A 22,505-nucleotide genomic window follows, 5' to 3' on the forward strand; every position below is an offset into this window, starting at 1 on the left:
TAAAATGTAGTAATGGTTAGAAGTTTCCCACTTCTGCTCTCAGACTTCAACCATTTTGAGTTCACTTGATAAGCTACATAATAAAACAATTCGATTTTGCCTCACAAACTGAAATACCAGTGTGTATACACACACACACACACACACACTCTCTCTCTCTCTCTCTCTCTCTCATACTTCTGGATTCTGCAGCTTGAAGGCTAAGGGACAAGAACCACCTGGTCAATATTAATCCAACTTCCTATGGAAACATTTCAAACCCTGAAGGGCCTCCTCCCAGTAGGAAACCAGTCCAGTCCAGTTTAGCTTCTACAGTGTGACTGAATCCAAGCATGTGACTGAGTCACCAGCCTCCAGGTCACACAAACAAGATGACTCTGACCACAGCCTTACAGTCTCATCTTCCCAATTATACCATCTTTAAACATGTAATATAATGAAGTATCATGGCCCCATTATATTCTAATTCAAAATGCAAAGAAGGAACAAAATAATTGCTACCCAACTACATACTCAGACAAGTGAAAAGTTCCTGGCTGCTTAATTAGAAAACATTTAAGTGGTATGCTCCTGCATGCAACCTATTTGGAGAAGCTTGACTCTTATTTGGCTAATATATGTAAAACATGCCTAGGAAAAGAATCCCAGGAGCCTTAAAAGGAGATTTAAATAAATGAATGGGATAAAGTAAAAACAAGAATAGGACAAGCAGAAACTAGTAAACAGAAATAATCTTTCTTCAAAACACACACCTCCCTAGCATTTCAGTCTTGACATACTTAGTGGCTTTCCATAACTCCACCTTAGATTTGCACGGCCCTCCTGCACATTTTGCACTGTTCTTTCTGGCCTGCAGGCACATATTCATGCTCACGCCTGCTCAAACAGACATGTCTTCACATTGAGCAATGCTGGGCGCTGCTGTTTTGGAACTTGGCTATCGTCAGTGTTCGAGGGCAGATACCCACTTGGAGAGACTGACAGAAGTCAGACAAGTCACAGGCTGAACTTCAAGCTGAAAGTCAGAGCTTTATCACTCTCAGAAACAAGAAACAAGTCAAATTTACAGTGATTCCTGAGCACACCCTTAAATAAGGGCACAGTTGAACTCTCTGCTCATAACATCCACCCCTGAAGAACATGCAGTACTGTCAAAAATTTCATTCTTCTCTATTGACCTAACTCTTAGTGATATATTAATCCACTAGTGTATAGAAGGTACTGCTGGGCTCCCTTGCCGATTGGCTCTCAGTTAATTCTACTTCATCCTCTCTTGCTTTTGAGCTACTTACTCATCAAATGTTGTTGTGACACCATTTTGATCTAAGTTCATCGAATCCAGTATTCTTTGTTATTCTTTTGAATGAAAATTAAGGGTAGGTTAGGGAAAACAGTGAGGCTTATTTAGCTAAGATCCCTTACCAGTTGTGGTTTTCAGTAAAAAGATTTTATGCTGCTTTAAAGAAAATTGAAACTATACAAAGAAAACAAGCAGAAACAAGCACAGATATGTGGTATATTTGAACTCCTTCTACTGAAGACTGAACATAACAAATAGAAGTTCCTAGAAGGAATTAGGAACAGAATTTTCTAACACAGACTTAATGGAGAAACATAATGTATTTTAACAATGACCTATTTAAGCAAAAGCTGTAGAACTATCCCTTGTAATCTTCACCACTAAATCATATGACTTTATCATTCTTATTACCCATGACATAATCCAGGCTCTTCATCCTCTTTAGGATATGACATACTAAAACTACAGAACAGTTCATCTGCGATTTTGTTCTTACTCATTCTAAGTGACTTAATGTTCTTTTATCTACAATATTCCTTCCTTTCTTATGAGTTGCTGCTGATGCTGTTTTCATAGATGTCTAACTCTAAGTTAAGTGACTAATTTTGTCCCTAATTAATTTCTTGGAAGGGGCAAAGACTTCAGTTGGCAGTTATATACGGTACTACTCATTTAGTCATTTCTGAAATTCATCCCATATATCTTTGCTGAATATTGTTAATCTTCAAGATCGCACTACCACAACTGTTCTGGTCAACAGTCCCAATTCTGAAATCTAGTTTTTGCCTAAAGGAAATTATATAAGAGTTACAGAGAAGTATATGAAGATGAGAATCCAGAACATTTACCTCCATTATTTTAAAAGTGTGTGATGTCTAACGTATGAGTCACCCTTTGAGCCTCAGTTTCTTTATTGACAAAAATGGAGTCACAATCTATTTCACAGGATTGTGGTAATTTTAAAAGCTAACACGTATTAAAACACAGGACAGAAACTGCTACATGATCAATATTCTACATATATTTCTCGGGTACCTATTTTGTGACAGTTACTTTCTTTTACCCTTATGGATCATTTTTATTCTATAAATGATCCTTATTATATAAATTTCTGTTCATTTATATTTCATATAATAGTTCTTTTAAGAAACATGAAAATTAGAAAATTAAGTTTTCTATGGAAAATTTCAGGATACAGAATTTTTAGTAAAAAAAAAAAATACTGCTTACTGAGGTTAACATTCTTTTTATTTTGAAAAGTCATAGTCTATGTGGGAACACTTATAAAGATGTGCTCCAGTGGTCCCCAACCTTTTTGGCACCAGTGACTGGTTTCATGGGGGGAGTAGGCAGAGCTCAGGCGGTGACGCGAGCGATGGGGAGCAGCTGTAAACACAGATAAAGCTTCGCTGGGCCACCTGCCGCTCACCTACTGCTGTACAACCCCAGTTCCAAAGTTTCACGGAAAACAATTTTTACACAGACTGGGGGTTGCGGGGGCAGCAGAGTTCTGTGGCCCGGTCCGTGGACCAGGGGTTGGGGAACCACAGTGCTGGACAATCCAAATTAATATACCTGATTAATAACTTTTAACAATACAATTTACATTAACAGAAAATATGAAGGATGCTGTTCCTGTTTCAGATCAATATTTATAAATCTTTAGAAGATATTATGCATAAAAAAATCTTACTAAATCACTTATTACAAATAATACTGGCTTACTTTTAAATGAAAAAAGTGATATATTTTCCTTCTGATTTCCAGAGAAACATTTCCTATTGTATAGAGAGTATGCAAACCCTCTTTCCATCCACTGCAGCAATCATGAGGTTCTAGCCTGTGAAGCCCTCATTCTCTCTTAGAAGCCTTCTCAACAAAGTATTTCATATGATTAGAATTTATATTTGAGTAGAAACCAAACTCATTATGCCACCTCAGATAATTTTTATTATCGAAGCCAAATTAAAATCCATATATAAATAATAAAACTTTTTATCTAAATAAATACAAAAATAAATCCCAGTTAAATGGATATGTTTCTATGGCAAATCCAAATTATATCACAAAATTTATGGGAATAATAATCAAGTAAAAACAACTGTTAAATAAGGCGAAACTCTCTAAATGTGATTATTACTGCCCAATACCCAAAAATATGCTCACGGTGATAATTCTGTTGTTTATAACTTTGTCTCTTTCGTCTTTAAAGCAAATCAAGGCACTCCCCAGTAAGAAACACCCTGCAGTTCAACCCTCTTCATTTAATTCTTACACATGCTGGAGGCAGAAAAGTACTCAATTGTATTTTTAAATAAAGAAAGGCCTAAGAAGTTTAATTAAAAATACAGTTTAACAGACGAAAGGTTTCTTCTAGTGAAAGAAACCACAGAAATATTTTATGAGGCACAGAATAACTTCACAGAACTTCAGCAACAAAGAAATCTTGTAAGCAATTAAACCTGATAGATGGTATTTTTACTGTGAATTCTAAAAAAGGAAAACAAAGCAAACTAGGAAAACCAAAGTTAAAGCTAAACGATTTTCTAAAAAAATTTCTGCCAAAAGAAAAGTTCAAAACAAATAACATTCACAAGGTTCAAATTCTCACCTAAAGCAATAAGAGCCACATAACATCAAACTCTCCTAGGAAATTTTAGGATCTTTGACACACAGTGAATTATTTCAGTACTTGGAGGAAAAATGCACAGCGTATATACACCAATTTGTATTTATAACCTTTCGTGAGTATCAAAGAGACAATACTCAAAGACTGTTGTTTTTAAAAGTAGATTATTTCAGAAGAATAGCTGGCTAGCTGCTTCTAAATGTTTTACTTCTGCCTAAAATACTTCAAAGAAGAGAACACAGCACACTCTCAAAGATGCATCGTGACATAATTTCTTTAGGTATCACAATCGAAATATTTTAATTCAAAAGCCACAAAGATTTTATTATCTCAAGTACAGACGTGTCCAGCCAAACAGCCTTCCTATGGCCTCATGTTTTAAGTCACCTGGGAAGTGCAGTGTGACCATGGCCATGTCTGTAACCATTAAACCTTCTTGGCACTGTTAAGAAGATCCGGTACTTTCCTTTAAACAAGTGTAGGCAAGTTGACCTTGGTTTTTCTTTTAAATGCAGCAACCTACACCACTTCTATTTAAATGTTGTTCCATAAAGGAAGGAGAATATTCCAGAGTGTAAAAATAGGGGCTATTGGGTGTGGATACATGGGGGATTCATTACAGTTTTGTAGATGTTGAAATTTCCAAAATAAAAAAAGAGAAAGAAAAGGAGAGAGACAAGAGGAATGAAAGGACGGAATAAGGGAAAGGAGAGGGAGAGGGGGAGAGTGGGATGTGAAGCCACACAGAGCAGGGTTTGAACCTTAGCTCTGTAACTTATTAGCAGTGTGACCTTGGTATACCTAAGGTTTCTTCATCTGCAAAATTGAGATAATAACGGTTCTTGCTTTATGGGCTTGCCAGGAGATTTGAAGGAGATAATACATATATGTGTGAGTAAAGCACTTAACAGAATGCCTCACATGTAGAAAACTATCAAACCATTAACTATCCTATATAATTACTCTTATTATAATCAAATAAGTTTGTTAGTTTAACAAGTTTATAGCTTAGGCTTATTCTATTTAGGAATATACTCAGTTCTTCAACAATACGACACAATCTTTGTAAAACTAAGAAAAATAACTGAGAACAAGAAGTACATAGTTTTCAATAAATATTTTCTGGGGCTTTAGCTTCTTATAAGGCAATAGGAACATGGACTCAAGAACCAGCCTGCCCATTTGAATTCCAAGTCTGCCACTTGCTGGTTGCATGACTTCAAGCAAGTATTTACTCAGTATTGGCTCAGTTTCTGCCTGTCAACTGGGGATGACAATAGAGACATTGTGAAGATTAAATGAATTAGTATATGTAAACTGCTTAGAACAGTGCCTGGCACTTAGTAAGTGCTATTTAAGTGTTAACATGAATTTCGTTGTTAATTCTCACCAGGAGACTCTTTACCACCTCTAAATTGGCCAATGTTAAGCCCAACTACTCACTAGAGTACAACGAGACTAGGAGATATGATTTGGAAATCTGTGAGCTGTAAATCTGAACTTTACCTTCCTACTCAGAAGTACCCTATAGATACAATCTTGGTCATCTACCTGCAGATTCTACATATCCAAGTCTATCTGCAAAATCCAAAGATATTACAGCTATGTTTGTGTGTGTGTGTGCACTAAAGTATTTTTGGAGACAGAGTCTTGCTCTTTTGCCCTGGCTAGAGTGCCGTGGCATCAGCCTAGCTCACAGCAACCTCAAACTCCTGGGCTTATGCAATCCTTCTGCCTCAGCCTCCAGAATAGCAGAGACTACAGGCACGTGCCACCATGCCCGGCTAATTTTTCCTATCTATTTTTAGTTGTCCAGATAATTTCTTTCTATTTTTAGTAGAGACGGGGTCTCACTCTTACTCAGGCTGGTCTTGAACTCCTGACCTCGCACGATCCTCCCGCCTCAGCCTCCCAGAGTGCTAGGATTACAGGCATGAGCCACCGCACCCGGCCAGACTATGATGTTTTTATTTTGTCTGTATTTTCCAATTTTCTGCCATGTACATATATTGTTTCTATAATAATAAAAGGTTATTTTAAAATTTAGAAATGAAAGCAACATGTCCCATATTTGTAAAAAGAAAACAACTCCACAAATTCCATACCTGTATTTATGAATGATGGCATTAAATAGTTTTCCATCTCTCCAGCAGGTAGTGAAATTTTCGCATCGAATTCCAGCATAACCCTCTGTTGCCTGCTGTGTCCACAGTAGCAATCTCTCCTTTGCAGACATATCCTCTGACTCTCCAGTAACATGGATATCAGATATCTAAATATAATAGAAAGTGTTAAACACTTAGGAAGGAAGGAAGCTAACTCAGATTAAGAACCTACTATATGCAAAGCACTTTACAAGTACTATTTTATTTAATCCTCATAACTCTCATTTATAAGCTAAATAAATTTTCCCATTTTACATATAAGAAAACCGAGTTTCAAAGAGATTAACAACAGATTTTAAAAGTCAGATTTTATTCATTTGTGTCCAATATAAAAGTATCTAATCCATTTTTACTACCCCAAGGCTTCACAGCATTGAAAATTCTACACTCTTCTTTGCTAATCAGATCTGCTAAACAACTTAAGCAAATGTTTTTCCTAGTTGATCAGAAGTAAAACCTATAAATTAGTCTATACTATTGCCTGTAGAGCAGAGTTTGATCCAGCAGGTATTCTGTGTAAAGAACAAAGAAAGAAATAGTACTCTCTCCTGTTAACTATATTATATAACCATTTGGCTGAAAAGTCCCTAATTCTCATGAGTCCTTGCTCAGCTTACTCAACATGAAAGCTTTATCAACTGATTTTTCCCCCACACTTTATCTGTTTTCATTAAGTTTTCTAAAAGTATCTTCCATTGAACAATAATAAAACAAGTCACCAGTTTCCCTGATTTATATTTTCCCAAGAGTGCCTCCTTGATAAGGGTCCCACTTAATCTGCTAATAATTATTATTAAGGCACAAAGTGACTTGAACAAGGGTCACACAGTAATTCCAAGCTGGGATTAATACCAGCAACAACTGTTCCCTCAATCAGTGCAGGACGCAAAGCCAAGGGATCAAGAAGCGAGGCCGCAAGCCAGGATCAGGATGAGCAAGTAAAAGAGATGGGAAGTAAGACACAGGAGGAACAAATCATTCCTCTGTAATAGGAAAAAAAATCACTAGACTAGAGTCATGAGAGAGGCTGCTAGACCTGGCCGCTAGTCCCGTAGCTTTGGATAATTCATTTCATGTCTGTGAGTCAACTTCCTCAACTGCAAAATGGGGAGGAGGTGGGAGGCAGAAGTGGATAATGTTTAAGGCCCTTTTCAGCCTAAGTCTTTACTAAGAGACTACAAATATGACACAGGAGTCAGAGGTCAAGATAGGCAGAGTCAGGCAACTGAACATGGAAAATAAAAAAACTCTAGAGTGAAGAAAACTTTTTCTATGAGGCAGCGCCAGGCTCAGACAGGAAGCCCTTTATTCCTCCCAGCTGCCACAGGGCCAGGGGCACAGCCAACCGAGGACCCAGGGCAGGAAGGCAGTGGCAGTTGAAGCCCTCGCCAGGCCTGGCAGCCCCTCACAACACCACTTGTTGGAGACGATGGCAGGGGCCTCACACACCCTTTCTCCAGCGTTCAGCAGAGGCAGCCATGCTCCAGGCCCTTCCCTCCCAGCCAGTCTGAGCCACTCTCCTTGACCAATGGCCAGCAATTGAAAGTGGAGCAAAAGTGTCTCAATTTTACTCATCCTTCCTAGGAATCTGTGCTAATCTCTGTAGCATGGAAAAGAACTGTGTGAATGAACACATTCTATGGTACATATAGGAGGATTTCTTTTTTTTTTTTTATGTTGAAAAAAAAAAGAGTATAAAATTCACCAGTATTTTTCCACCCAACTTTCAATGATATGCTGGTCTAAAACTACGCCAGAGTGCCTTTCTGGCACATCTCATGCGTTTAAACTCCATCTCCACCGTTCACATGCTCAAGTTACTTAAATGCTTTACAACCCATCATTCATTTGTAAAATAATAAGAATAATTATTATGCTGTGTTCTGAGAATTCAGCAACAACATCAGCACAGTGTAATGCCTGGCACGTAGTAAACGCATGCTCAACATAGGTTAGCTATTTTATTGTTGTGGTTACTGTTATTCTTTTTGACAAAGGGAGAAGCAAAAACTTGACTTCTTATTCTCCCATTCTCTTCCTGTAAAAAAGAGTAAAAAAATAAGTTGTTTTTTTTTTTAATTTGGTGCCTCAAACTACTCGAAATCTATGAACACAAGGGTTCAGAGAAACTAATCTAGGAAATTGTGAATGAAAAAGTTAAGACTCTAGGTAAAATTTCACAACAGGTCCCTGTAAGCCTTTACAAATTATAAAATCAACTGCTTTGGGGAACTCTTACAATGCAGGAACTACATGGGTGGTGTTTATAGCAATATACAGAAAAAGTGGATAGCTGGGGAGAAGGGGGACTGTTTTTTGCTGATTCGAGGACATTCCATGTCAGTCTAGTTACAAAAGTAATTACCTATTAACTACAGTAGTCAGTAAATTTCAACTTTAAGGTACCAGTTTAGTGGGTTCAAGGGCTACACAGCATTTTTACCAGAGAAAGGATGTTAGAGGAGTTTAGAGGTCACAAAATGGTCTATATATCAACAGAGAGAAAACAATATTCTTATTACATAAGTTTCTAATAGATGATTTTCAGATCATTACACACACACACTATTTCAGACTGTTTTACGTACACATACTACATCAGACTTTTCATGACACTGTGCACCCAAAACTAAAAAGAAAAATAAAATGCTAAAAATTGTAATTCTGCAGTTGCCATTCATAATCCCTGATTTGAAGTTTGTGTGTTCAGTGAAACAGCCTGAATCCTCCATCAATGACAGGTTAATGATGGTTCCACATTCAGGTCAGATTCTAGGAAGTAATCAAGCTGCCTCCCTTCAAAACCTGGAGGCAATACAGTGATGATTAGAGATGGTTTCAATTCATGCTGCCTGAATTTAAATTTCAATATCAACAGCTAATGAAATGAATGAGCCAGACTAGTCACATAATCTCTCTAAAATCCATTTTCTTCATCTTTAAAATTTAAATAACAAACTATCCAAAAAAGAAATCAAAGAAGAAATCTCATTTACAATAGCTACCAAAAAAAAAATACTTAGTAATAAATGTAAATAAGGAGGTAAAAGACCTTTACACTGAAAACTAAAATATTGATGAAAGAAATTAAAGACAATACGAATAAATGGAAAGATACCCTGTGTTCATGAATTGAAAGAATGAATATTATTAAAATGTCCATACTAGTCAAAACAATCTACAGATTCAATGCAACCCCCACCAAATTTCTCTCATTTTTTACAGAAATAGAAAAAGCAATCTTAAAATTCATAAGGAACCACAAAAGATCCCAAATAGCCAAAGCAAGCTTGAACAAAAAGAACAAGCCTGGAAGCAAAAAACTACCTGACTTCAAAATATACTACAAAACTATAGTAATGAAAGCACCATGGTAATGGCATAAAAACAGACACATAGTCCAATAGAACAATAGAGAGCCCGGAAAAAAATCCACCCATTTCTGGTCAATTGATTTTGGACAAAAGTGCCAATGAAGAAAGGGCAGTCTTTTCAATAAATGCTGTAGGGAAATCTGGATGTCCATATGCAGAAGAACAAAGATCCCCATCTCACACCATATTAAAAAATCAACTCAAAGTGAATTAAAGACTTAAAATTAAGACCTAAAATTGAAAAACTACTAGAAGACATCATAGAAAAGCTTCTTGATGATGGTCTGGGCAATGATTTTTTGTATATGACCCTACAATCACAGGTAACAAAAGCAAAGATAGACAAATGAAATTACATCAAACTAAAAACCTTCTACACAGCCAAGGAAACAATCAACAGAGTGAAGAGACAACCTATAGAACAGGACAAAATGTTTGCACACCATTCATCTGATATTGAGTTAACATCCAAAATACATAAAGAACTCAAATAACTCAATAATAAGAAAGCAAATAACCCAGTTAAGAAATTGGCAAAGGATCTAAATAGATATTCTCAAAACAGGACATTCAAATGGCCAACAAGTATGAGAAAAAATGCTCAACACCACTAAGCATCAGAGAAATGCAAATTAAAACCACAATGTGATATCATCTCATACCTATTAGAATGGCTATTTTCAAAAAGAAGAAAAATAAGTATTGATGAGGATGTGGAGAAAAGGGAACCCTTGCCACACTCACTGTGGTGGGAATATAAATTAGTACAACCATTATGGAAAACAATATGGAGGTGCCCCCCAAATTAAAAACAGAACTAACATATGATCCAGCAACCCCACTACTGGGTATGTATCCAAAGGAAATGAAATCAGTATGTCAAAGAGATATCCGCACTCCCATGTTTATTGCAGCGTTATTCACTATAGCTAAGATATGGAATCAACCTAGGTCTTCATCAACAGAAGAATGGATAAAGAAAATTTGATATATATACAGAATAGAATATTATTCAACCTTAAAAAAAAGAAGGAAATCCTGTCATTTGTGACAGCATGGATGATCCTGGAAGATACTAAGTGAAATCAATCAGGCACAGAGACACAAATATTGATTGATCTCACTTACATGTGGAATTTAAAAAAGTTGAACTCATAGAAGTGGGAGAGGAGAATGGTGGTTACCAGGGGTTACGGGGTAGACAATGGAGACAGGCTGGGGAGATGATGGTCAAAGGATACAAAATTTCAGTAAGATAGGATGAATAATTTCAAGAGATATATTGAACACTATGGTGTCTGTAGCTAGTAATAATGTATTGTATTTACAGTCTACTCTGTTAGATTTTAAGTGTTCTCACTGCAAAAAAAATGACAATTATGTAAAGTAATGCATATGCTAATTAGCTTGATTTAACCATTCCACAGTGCATACATATTTCAAAACAACATGCTGGGCACAATAAATATATACAATTTTTATTTGTCAATTTAAAAAAACTTAAATGATGATATTAATATAATAATGTCTACCTCCTTGGGTGTTCCTAAGGTTAAATGAAATAGTCAAGTACCTGGTACATAGAAACTATAAATGTTAGCTTCTTCCACCACAGTTTTATTACCTGTATTAATACTTTACGAAGTGTTTGCTTCTTAAAGTTCACTGACAATCTGTCCCTAGCATCAAAAACAAACATAATACTTTATACCAGAGTTCCTTTTGGAAACTTGAAGCTCTCATGCCTCACATCCTGGTCATTGCTGGCTACCACCCAAATTCAAGTTCTTCCTGTCACTGAGCCTCTCATGTCCATATTTCAACTGTGCTTCATCTCTCCTGACCCAGCTTGCTACCATCCCCAGACTTTCCAGAAATATCTACTCCATGGTAAACAAAGTCTTTTACATCTTCAATATCTTAAACTGCTTTTACCTTTTCACTGAACCCCAAGTCTTCCCCACTGTGTTAACTAAAATTCACCAAAGTCCCAAAGGCAGGGCAGGCATATTCGCCCTCCCCGGTAATGCAAACCCAGTGGTTTTCAAACAATTATCCATGTGTACAAAAATGTCATTTTTTACATTATAGGCCACCTTTACTCATCTACCTCCTTCTTTCTCTACTACATTCTTCCTCTCCTCAAAATGATGCCCACATCCCCACCAAGGTGCGACAACTGGATGAGTGTGTGCCTGTACTCCCAAACCCTGTCTCCATGTAGTACCCACTCTCAGTCCTTTGTCCTCCTCCCTTTCAGCCAGTCACACACCTGCGTCCTGGATCTCATCATCTTGAAATGGAATTAGTCCATCTCAGACATTTAACTCCTCACAGCAGTTTCCTGCTCTTCCAACACTCTCATTAGCCAACTCTAGCTAAGCCAATTATCTGACTTCATCAACATCTCACATTCCTTGACTTGCCTAATTTTTTTCCAATCTATGAGCTGTAGGGGAGGAAAAATAATGTTTTCCTCAACTCTCATAAGTTCTTAGTTGGAACAGAAGTTCTTAGTTGGAATGGACAAGAGAAAAAGAAAACAGAAGCTTATTTAGAGGTATATTTCACATATACTTGGGGGGGAAAGGGAGACTCTGGGAGACCAGAAGATGCCACCCTAAAATATGAAGGATTGTTTAGACGAAGATAATTAAAAAGAAGCAGATGCAGGGAAGCTCTCTGCCCTTCCTCTATCTGCCTAAAAGCAGGACATAGATTTACAAAGAAAAAGGTATCTTCCCGCCCCTTAACCAGAGAGAACAAAAGTTAACCACTGAAGATAACTTCAGACCATGATGGACCTAGAGATAGCACTAGAGGAATCCATATAAACAAGCTTTATTAACTAGCCTTTATCTGCAATCTGTCTGTCTTCCCATAAATTGCTGCCCTAGAGACTAAAAGTTCTTTTCTTTTGCCTTGTCACTTCTCTAAATACTGACTGTCCTTTGCTGAAGATGCTATATAAACTGGAATTCAAAGCCACCTCTTTGAGAACTGCTTATTCCCTGGGAATCTCCCATGTATACACAAAATATACATGTTAATAAACTTCTGTGTTTCTCTTGTTAATCTGTCTTTTGCTACAGGCATCCATTCTAACTAAGAATTTATGAGGATTGAAGAAAAATCATTTTTCTTCCCCAACAGAGCCCTCTTTTTTCTTTACACCCTTCTCTGTCTTGTACTGCATTATCCATCACTTCCACCACTTTCTTGCTAATATCCTCAACTCCCTCACACCCTTGTTCTTACCCTGCAACCACTCAACCAAATCTCAGTCCTGATCAACCCAGCTGTGTATCTTCTCCGCTCTTGCCCTAAGCTATAAACCTCTACTAGAAAAAAACCATACCACCATGCGGACTGATGCGCCACAAACTCCAGGTCTGCGATCTCAGCTAGGCACTCTAAGAAACTTGGTAATTCCTCCTGGTGTCCTAACTGGCCAGTTTTTCCATTCCTGACATGCTTCTTTCAATTCTTTACTATTTGTCTAAAACTCCCTACCTTACGACCTCTTCTTTCATGTCTAGCAAACAATCACTTTTTCATCTCCTTCTTGATAGAGAAAATAGCCATCTGGGTGAGAACTCCTTCACTTCCCTGTCAACCACAAATTTTGCTTCTGCATGACCTTTCCTCCTGTGCTCTGAATCCTTTCACCTCCTGCTTCCTAGGACTCTCACTCCATCAGTTATCCACGCTCACCTGGGTCTCTCAGTACTCAAAATTCCCTAGCCTCTTCCATCCTAAAATAAATAAAAATAAATAATCTTCATAAACTCAACTCCCTCTCTGCTTATGACCATCTCTCTCTCACACTCCTCTTAGTAAAGCTAACTTTAAAAAAGTATTCTATGTTTTTGTCTTTACTAATGTCACTCTACCTGTTGGGATCTGGCTTCCATCCCTATCACTCCAATAAAACGGAGTAGAAATGACCAGACAAGGAAGTCAGGGAGTTCTTGTTCACAACTCTATCTTCCCAGGAAAAAAGGAAATTAAATTGTTTGCTAAACATAATAGATGTGGTAGGGAGGGGAATGCTGAAGAGTTGAAAGATACTGTGAAAGGTCATCTATCATCTCCTCTTTCATAGTCTCTACTCATTCAGCAAACACTCATAAACATCTGCTTGTACCATTAATAGGAATTGATTACAAAACCATCCTCATGGAGCTTACAGTCTAAGGATAGAAACACAACATGGAGAAGAGCTCGTGGGTTGTATTCCAATGGTTCCATTTTCTAATCCTGATCTCTCTGAGGCATCTGTCACTGGCAGTCTTTCCTCTTTGGCTTCCATGATGTCACCACTCCTTCCTGGTTTTCCTCCTGCCTCTCTGGTCATTCCTTCTCAGTGCTCTTTAGAGGCTCCTCTGTTACCCTATTTTATTTATTTATTTATTTTGAGACAGAATCTCACTCTGTCATCCAGGCTGGAGTGTGGTAGTATCATCATAGCTCACTGCAACCTCAAACTCCTGGGCTCCAGTGTTCCTCCTCTCCTGAATAGCTGGGATGACAGGCACATGCCACGACACCTGGCTAATTTTTCTATTTTTTTGTAAAGATGGGATCTCGCTCTTGTTTGGGCTGGTCTCAAACTCCTGGCTTCAAGTCATTTTCCCACCTTGGCCTCCCAAAGTGCTAGGATTACAAGTGTGAGCCACCATGCCTAGCCATTCCCAAGGGCCTGGGCCTCAATCACCCTCTCTTTTCACTCTCCCTAGATAATCTCCCTCTATTACAATGGCTTCAACTGCCTCCAATTCCAAAATCCCTATATCCCACTCCAAACTTTACCCCTAAACTCACCCCAACTGCCCAACAAACATCTCTGTTGAAATAGTAAAACTAACTACATATTTAGCACTTAAGCCAGACATTGTGCTTCAGTACTTCACAAATATCTCTCCAATCCTTACAACATACAATCTCATTGTATAAATGACAGAAAAACAAAGTGATGAGATGACTTGCTCAAGTTCACCCAAATTACTTATAGGTAGAAGTAAAATTTGAACTTGAATCTGTCTGACTCCAACGCTCCTACACTTAGCCACTATGCTATATCTCACAACCTCTTCAAACTCAGTATATTGAAAACTGAATTTCTCCTCCTTCCTGCTCTTCCTTCCATATTCCTAGCTCAGAGTATGGCCCCACCATTTACGCAGTTGCCTCAAAATAAAAAACCTGAAGTCATCCGTGATGCCTTTTCAACCTCTGTACCCACATCCATCCGGTCACACAGTCCTATGCAGCTTCATCTCTCCTTCCTCCCCTTTAACACCCATGCCAGAAAACTCCGCTGTGCTCCAGCCACACTAACTACTTCTAGTTCCCACAATAAGAATGCAGCTCCACAGGACACTATGCATTTACACGTGCCACCCCCTACCCACAGAAGCCCTCACCAGCCCCCACCCCACACTACCCTTCCGTCATCCCTCTCCTTGGGGAAGCTCCAGCTGATTCTGCCTCAGGGGTCTCTGTGAGGGACCCCACTGTTCCCTGTGCTTTGCAGCAACCCACACATACTGCTATGATAGCAGCACATGTTGTGTATCATTATTGTCTTTTGATATATCTTTTCTCCCTTCACTAAGACATGAGCAACACACACTGAAGGACAATGTTGTATTCACCTCAGTATTACAGTGCCCAGCTCAGTCAGTACTTGGCACATAACAGACATTCAGTAAACACCCGATGAACAAATGACTTTATGATAAAGTGAGACACCTTTGGAATCTGCACATCAGATCAATGGCAACATGCATATTCTTGATCACCTCTGCTTTATCATATATTTCAAAGTCCCACATAGGAGAAGAGCCTGTGTTACTTACATAGATATACAACCCCCAACCAACAAAACTGATCCACCTGTAAAAATGTCACTCAACCAAGTGGGTTTTATCTGCTTATTATTTACAAAATATAAATGACATATTTGACAACATTTTTCAAAAAACTTATTTTGACACTGTCTAAAAACAAACAAACTCTAGTATTTGTCCTACAAATTCAAGGTAAGTGTAATGAGAGGAGGTCAACATGCCTGGAAAAAGTATCATTATGTCATAAGTCCAAGGGAACTCCACTGTCCATCCCAATTTAAGACTTAGTTATGATACGCCTAGAATGATTGGACTCAGCACAGCTTCACCTTCTTCCAGACTGAGTCTCAATGTTAATGGAAATCAGAGAATATGAACTATCATGCCTCAGTCTGCCTCTCAGAAGCTTCCTATTTTACTTATTATCAAAATCATTATTTTGGCTTATTTTCTTTAACTTTTCATAACTAAGCAACTTCACTGACCTTTTGGCTGGCTTATCTGTGAAATTTCAGTAAATAATTTATCACGACTCTGCTTAAATTTATTTTTATTATCAGAGACAATTAGATTAACTCCCACATGAAAATGGCACTAAATTGGTTAAAGCAAATTAACACAAAAACACCCCAATCTTCATGTACTTTTTCTTACATATACACTGAATCAACCAAATCTTTATTTCACTTGAATAACAATGAAAATATTATTTCCTCTCCATGCAATAAAACCCAAAATGTGGTGGTGCCACCGCACAGCTAGAGCAAGAAAAGACAACCTGCTGTTTACCACTGATGCGGATTCCTTTTCCAAGATATTCCAAGCTTAAATTAGAAAGAAGAATCTACAAGATTTTTGTGTCAAGTGCAAATATTTTCCAGAGCCCTGACAAAAGCTGATTTACAGAGAACAGTTCTGGGTTATAAAAATACTCAACATGAAGCATTCTCAAAAACTGCCTGGACATGTTAGAAAACAAGTTCTCCAAAGGCAGATTCCAAAAGTATTGCTCCTGCTGGTAATAAATATTCAGATAATCTCGCTATTTGGATAAGAGGTCCTCAAACTCAGCTGAATTAGAAATTTGGCAGGTGGCTATATTTTTAGAAAAATAATTTTGGGCCCCCTAGGGCATAAAAGTATATCCAGACACCCAATATAGAAAGTCACTTTCATAGTTCAGGATTCTGGGTCTTGAGAATAAAGAAGTTGCCACTTCTATTTTACCTTTTCATTCCAAATAAGTGAGTTCAAAAATGGAAATAAAAATACTAAAAACTAACCTTAGTCTAAAAAAAATCACTACCAACAACAAAAAACCCTCACACTCTTTTCTCCATTCACTGCTCTTTCTCCCACAGTATGGCTAGTCTTTCATACAACACTGATACTTTACTTCGTATTTTCCCTTCTCCTTGGTAGAGCTGAGACAACATCCAATGATCGAAGCACCAATGACTGGAACTAAAAGAAGGTGGTGTAGGGGAGGTAGGTGAGAATCGGGGGTAGAAGAAGGTGTGGGACGGGCAAAGTTCGTACACAAAGAATAAAGTCTAACGCTAATTCACCACAGTTCCAACTGTGGAGTCACCAGACATAGGCCTGCCTGTTCATGGTTAGTGAGGGATATAAAACAACACAAGTTTTGTTTCCATGTGCAGGTCTGACCAAGTGCCTCCTGGAGCACAGTCAGCCAATGTGACCCACAGTCTCAACAAGCAGCTTAAGGACACAATAAATACCTGAGAACAAGCAGAATGTTCTGCTTCTGCAATCTGGGAACCAAAGCAACCAGTACTGAAGCTCTCAAAGCATAAAAGGATCCAATGTTTCAGACTCTTCCTCATGTATATTGGCTCATCCTGCCAAACACTCATCTGCTAGTCTCCCACACCCCTAGGGAAGATAATATAAGCACCTACTGATATGGATGTGGTAACTGTCCTAAGATTTTTGCAGGCAGATTGTCCCCATTTCCTCTCTTTTCCCACTACCAATTTGAGTTGAGACAACTACTGTGTCTAGGCTGGACCATTACCTCTAGTCTCCAATATCAATACCAACACCATCTTTTAAAACACAGTTATGATAGGCCCAGAATAATATTGGGCTTCCACCTTCTTCTGGAACTAAGCCTCAGTGTCTGGATTAGTAACAGCCTCCTAACTAGTCTCGCTGCACTAAGTTTTGTGCCACTCTCATTCCCAGTCCAGTTTGTTCTTTACTCTCCAGCCATAGTAATCCAATTCAGTCTTGGCTGCTCTGTGCAGATCCACACCATTCTCCTTGTGTGTGAGCAAACCATATGAACATCAAGCTATGTGAACCACACGCTCCCTCTCTCCTAGGATCCTTTGTTCAAACTATTTCTCCCCTTGGAACATTCTCCCCATACTCTGCCCCACATGGGACATATTGGGTTCTCAATAACTATCTGCTGAATAATATCAGAGAATAGTGAGAGAAAGAAAAGAAGGAAGTGAAAAAGAAAGAAAAAGTATGAAAGATCAGAAACATGTTTCATGTTTTCATTTGGTACTAATGAGTTTTAACCTGTCGTGTAAACTTTGTCATTTTAGAAAATTACATGGTTTCCAATTAACCTCACTTTTCAATAATAACAGAAAGCCCTCACCACTGCACAAAAGTGCCCAGCAGGGAGCACAAGTCCAGAGACCACTCAGTGAGAACCCAATGTCAAGTAGGGAAGCTGAGCTTCCTCTGAATCATTTCTCTAAAAAAATTTCATAAACTTGACACGGTATATAGCCTCAAAATGTCTTTTCAATGAAAGAAAACACGCCAACATATCCCATCTTATAGCACACTCTAATTTCATTCACAGTTTATTGCTAAATGACCCGCTTACTGCTAAATGAATTGCAACAGCCTCACCCGTGTTAGTCAGCTGAACCTGTAAATGTGAAAGTCCTATGAGCAAAGTCAAGGCCACCAGACAACTGGGCAATAAGAATACCCTATTTTTACAGATGTTGTCATGGTCATGGCATGCACTGAGTATACAAGCATAGCCAACTCCAAAGTTGACTCAGATACTCCCAAAAAGCTAATTCACATTTTTTAATATATGTATTTCATTATTCTATACAAGCAAATAATGCAACTTTTATTTTAAAACATTTTAAATAATTATATAATTTGTTAAATAGTATGATCAAATCTACAATCTAAATACTTTATGTAAAACAGCAGAAAAGGCAACATCTCTGTAGTTAAGAGAACAGAGATTTTTTTAGTTTAGAGAAAGTTATAAATATAGTAAAGATTAAGAAATCATGGGAATTCAAACTGAAAGAAAGCAGAGCCATTTGGCGGATGCCTCATTTCAGTCATGAACAAGCTGAAACTAAAAGAGGTGATGTCACTTGCCCAGGGTCTCACAGCACACTGGTAGGAGACCTAGGGGATGAACCCAGGAATCCTAAATCCTGGTTCGGACTTTACAAGAGGGTGAAATTTATCCTTTACATTTAGAAAAGAAGTCTGTTGTTACAGCTCAGACTGATCTTTCCTCTGTGTCAGCAGCCACAGTGGATGCCACTAACCCGGCTTCCTGTCAGCGCACTACTGCTGGGAAAATGGCTGCACAGATACAGGTCATGAAAGGGAATCCCCTAGCTTTGCCCCACCCTAAACTCAAGAGCCTTTTCACTGCAGCTCCTCAGCCTCCATATTGGCAGAATAGTGGAGACAAAGAACACTACACATTTTCAGAGGAAGACACACTCCTGGATTTCCCACATGAACTAGATTTTCAGGGTTCATAAAAATTTTCCTCACTAGAACAGTCACGCCTCTTTAACTGACAGCCTTTTTCCTCAGAGTAGCAGATTTGCCTCTGGCATTACATTCTCTTCTCTCACATCATGGTTACTCTCAATAATACCTCCTACTAGTAAGGTGTAAATAACCAAAATGAGCTTCAAAAATTGGTTCCTCCAAGGGGTATTTTCATTCCAACAGGTTGACAAAGTTTTTTGCTAGCTATGGAATTTGAGGAATATAGTCAATACATTGTCTGAATCATAATAGGTATTCAGTAAATATTTGTTGCAGAAATGAGTGAGAAGATGAACAGAAGTGGGATTACACGGAGAGGGAAGGTAGCAGGTCACTCAGGTTATGCAGAATGCTCTACATCCACAGGAGAGAAAGAAGTGTCCTGTTAAAAATGGTGAAAACTTAGAGAGCTCTTCTTTTGAGAGGGTGGTTACAAGACGTTTCCTCTTTTCTCCAGGAGCAGAAAACAGTAGAATAGAAAGTGTAAAGCACTTCAGTCTCCTAAGTCTTTTTCACATATATGACCTCATTTAATCCTCAAAACAAGAAACCAGCCCACTTTTACAGACGTGGATAATAAAACCTGGGTTAAATTGGAGTCTTCTGACTCAACATCTCATAAGTTCTCTTCCTCTTCTCCACCAATCTAAGGAACTCCCTACAGCACTGCAGAAGGAGCTTTACCTATCGATAAACCACCTCATTCCACAGAAGCAGAAACTGACTTGTGGGACACACAATGGATGCAGAAATGATAGCTGGTCAATTGTTCTTCCACACAGAACACAAAATCTCTATTGATTTAGAGAGCTAGATACAAAAAATATTATCAAGCGAAAATTCAGTTCCTTCAATATGCTTTTATTAAAACAAAAAATAAAGATTATATTCTATTGAGAGAGTTTAGGTATTAAAAAAATGAAAGCTGCAGGTTGGAAAAGGTGGAGCTCAGGATTCTCCTCCTACCTCCCCAGTATCAACTTATTTCAAGAGTGTAAGTTTAACATTAGGAAGAAGATTGGTACAGAGCTGTGGAAGACAGTGACTGGCATTCAATTCCTGATCCCAGGAATCCAGAAGTCCTGTGACTTCTCTCTTGTAAACTGAGGATAACAACAGTACCTCCTCCATGTTGAGAGACTAAGGTGACATGAACACGGGGCTCAGAACTGTGCCTGCCCTGCGGTGAATGCAGGTAACTGTTTAAGGGAGTGAATATCATACTGCTTAAACTCTTTTATTATATCACTTGACATTAGTCAAGCAAAAGCAAATTCCATATTGAATTTGTCAACACAAGCAAATATTTCCAAGCTAAGTTGTTTGCTTCCAAAAACAATTTCTTCAAAAATGTCTCAACTATTTTGGCAGAAACAAATGTAATCAACATATTTTAGCATCTGCTTCCAAGTTTTTTTTTAAAAAAAAAGTGTGAAAATTCTCCACAAAATATTTTTAACTGCAAAGATGGCACAAAAAATTTGAAAATGCTAACTGGTTAAAAACTGCCTACATAAAAGGAAGAGTTAAATGGAGGACAAAAGCAATTAAAAAGTTAATAAAATTCAAATGTTAATGCTCTGAATAGATGACTACCTAGAGAAAATTCTCATCTATTTCTTATTCAAACAGAGAGAAAAACTAGCATAAAAATAACTACCTTTCTTGTAGAGCAAAAGACTTTAAACTTTCCCAAGTCCTTCATTTAATTTAGAAGACAGAGGCATTATAATGCCAACACAGGGATCCAAGTTCTATGCAATTATTTTAAAACTATATTTTCACAAACTGGTTATGAGATCTAAATCACTAGAAATAATCAAAAACAAGTCAATAAATGCATTTTCCTTTTAAGAAAAGAGATAAAATGGTTCAGAACAAAATTAGTCAACTACAGAAAAAGTGACGTTTGTGTTCAAGATCTGTGGAGCAAAGCTATCATATAAAGGGAAAACCACATTTATATTTTACTATAGTCCTTGAATTCTAAGTGAATTCTGTAGCCAAAACTTCATAAAAGACTTGGTTAGAGAAAAAATAATGAATAAATATATTTCAAGGAAGTTGAATATTGATGTATTCCTCTCATATTCTAAGATGGTCCTTAAAATTTTTTCAACTTTTTTTAACGTAAAAGTCAATGTAATAAAAATATTCAACTCTTCATTATTCAGAGACTGATAATATAATCTCTATAATATCCACACTCCTATTTCCTCTCCTTGGCTTCTTTCCTTTAGGTCATTGCACTATTAATTAGCAATTCACCGAAGGATGGAAAGAAACATAAAAGTAGTTCAATTTTCATTAGTTAATACAGCCACATGATTTGGTGAGAAGTTAAAATTATTCATGATCATCATCCCAGAAGCCTAATTTTCAGATGACTAAGTTTACAGCCATGGTCCCTGTCATTTGGTATGAACAAACAATGGGATATAATACATACAAAAAAAGGGCTATGTTTTACTGATCTCAGAGTGACTAGTGTTGGTTTAATACACAGTGCATAATAAATGTATGATACAGGAGTAAAGGAAGAGAGGGAAAAAAGGAGGAGTAGAAACACTAAACAAGCAAAAAGGTATGCTGATGTATATGGATTCACAGAAATTTAAAACTGGAAGACATGTACGTAGGAAAAATAAGGTAAATTACATCAGTTAAGAGTTCAGCTTGGTAGACAATTTTGGATCATCTCCAAGCTCTAACACTTACTTGTTAAGTGAGTTGAGCAAGTTACTTAACTTTCCTAAGCCTTGGTTTCCTCATCTATAAAGATGGAGCTTACCACTTCGTAAGCTTGCTCTGAAGATCAAATGATATAATCAGGAAGTGCCTGACATACAGTAGGATCAACAAACAGCATAATTCGTAGTTATAGAATCTTGATTAAGTGCAAGATGCTCCTTTTATGGAAAATGAAACAAAGACCCAGAGAAATGAAGAAGACTGCCCAAGTCACACAGCTCTCTGGTGGCAAAGCCTGACTAGAAGAACTCAGACCTCCTGCTCTCTACGCCCATAATCCACACTGCTTATCAGAAAACCTATGCTGAGAAGAAAATGAGACAGTAAATGCTAGGCTAGGGTGATACTGGTCTTCGAAATTTAGTGTTTTTAAAAATACACATGCATGTGCCTAAAACACATGGAACATTCTCTCATGCCCTACCAGAAAATATTCTGAGTAAATTAAGTCTGGGGTAAGATGTTTTCACTAAGCATTCTAGATGATCCTCCTGCAGGGACCCTGGGGCCACACTTTAAGAAACACTGCTATAGAACAAGACTTTTAAAAAGCTCCCTATCCATAGTCTTGACCATCAGAATCACCTACTGAGCCCCACCCTGATCTATTACATTAGAATCACTGCAGGTGAC

At 37.8% G+C, this 22,505-nt stretch overlaps 1 protein-coding gene across 4 annotated transcripts in view; it reads right to left on the reverse strand.

Annotated features, from left to right (window-relative positions):
- Positions 1 to 22,505, reverse strand: part of DST (dystonin) — a 441,573-nt gene that overhangs the window by 188,806 nt on the left and 230,262 nt on the right. For 2 of the 4 annotated variants that reach the window (XM_045543787.1, XM_045543786.1), the window contains one exon: positions 6,035 to 6,201. In XM_045543787.1, the coding sequence (XP_045399743.1) occupies positions 6,035 to 6,201 (167 nt within the window). Of the gene's footprint in view, positions 1 to 6,034; positions 6,202 to 22,505 lie in introns of those variants that run through there. The other 2 variants (XM_045543784.1, XM_045543785.1) reach the window with 1 other exon arrangement.

This window comes from Lemur catta, chromosome 2, assembly GCF_020740605.2.
Source record: "Lemur catta isolate mLemCat1 chromosome 2, mLemCat1.pri, whole genome shotgun sequence".
Classification (NCBI taxonomy): domain Eukaryota; kingdom Metazoa; phylum Chordata; class Mammalia; order Primates; family Lemuridae; genus Lemur; species Lemur catta.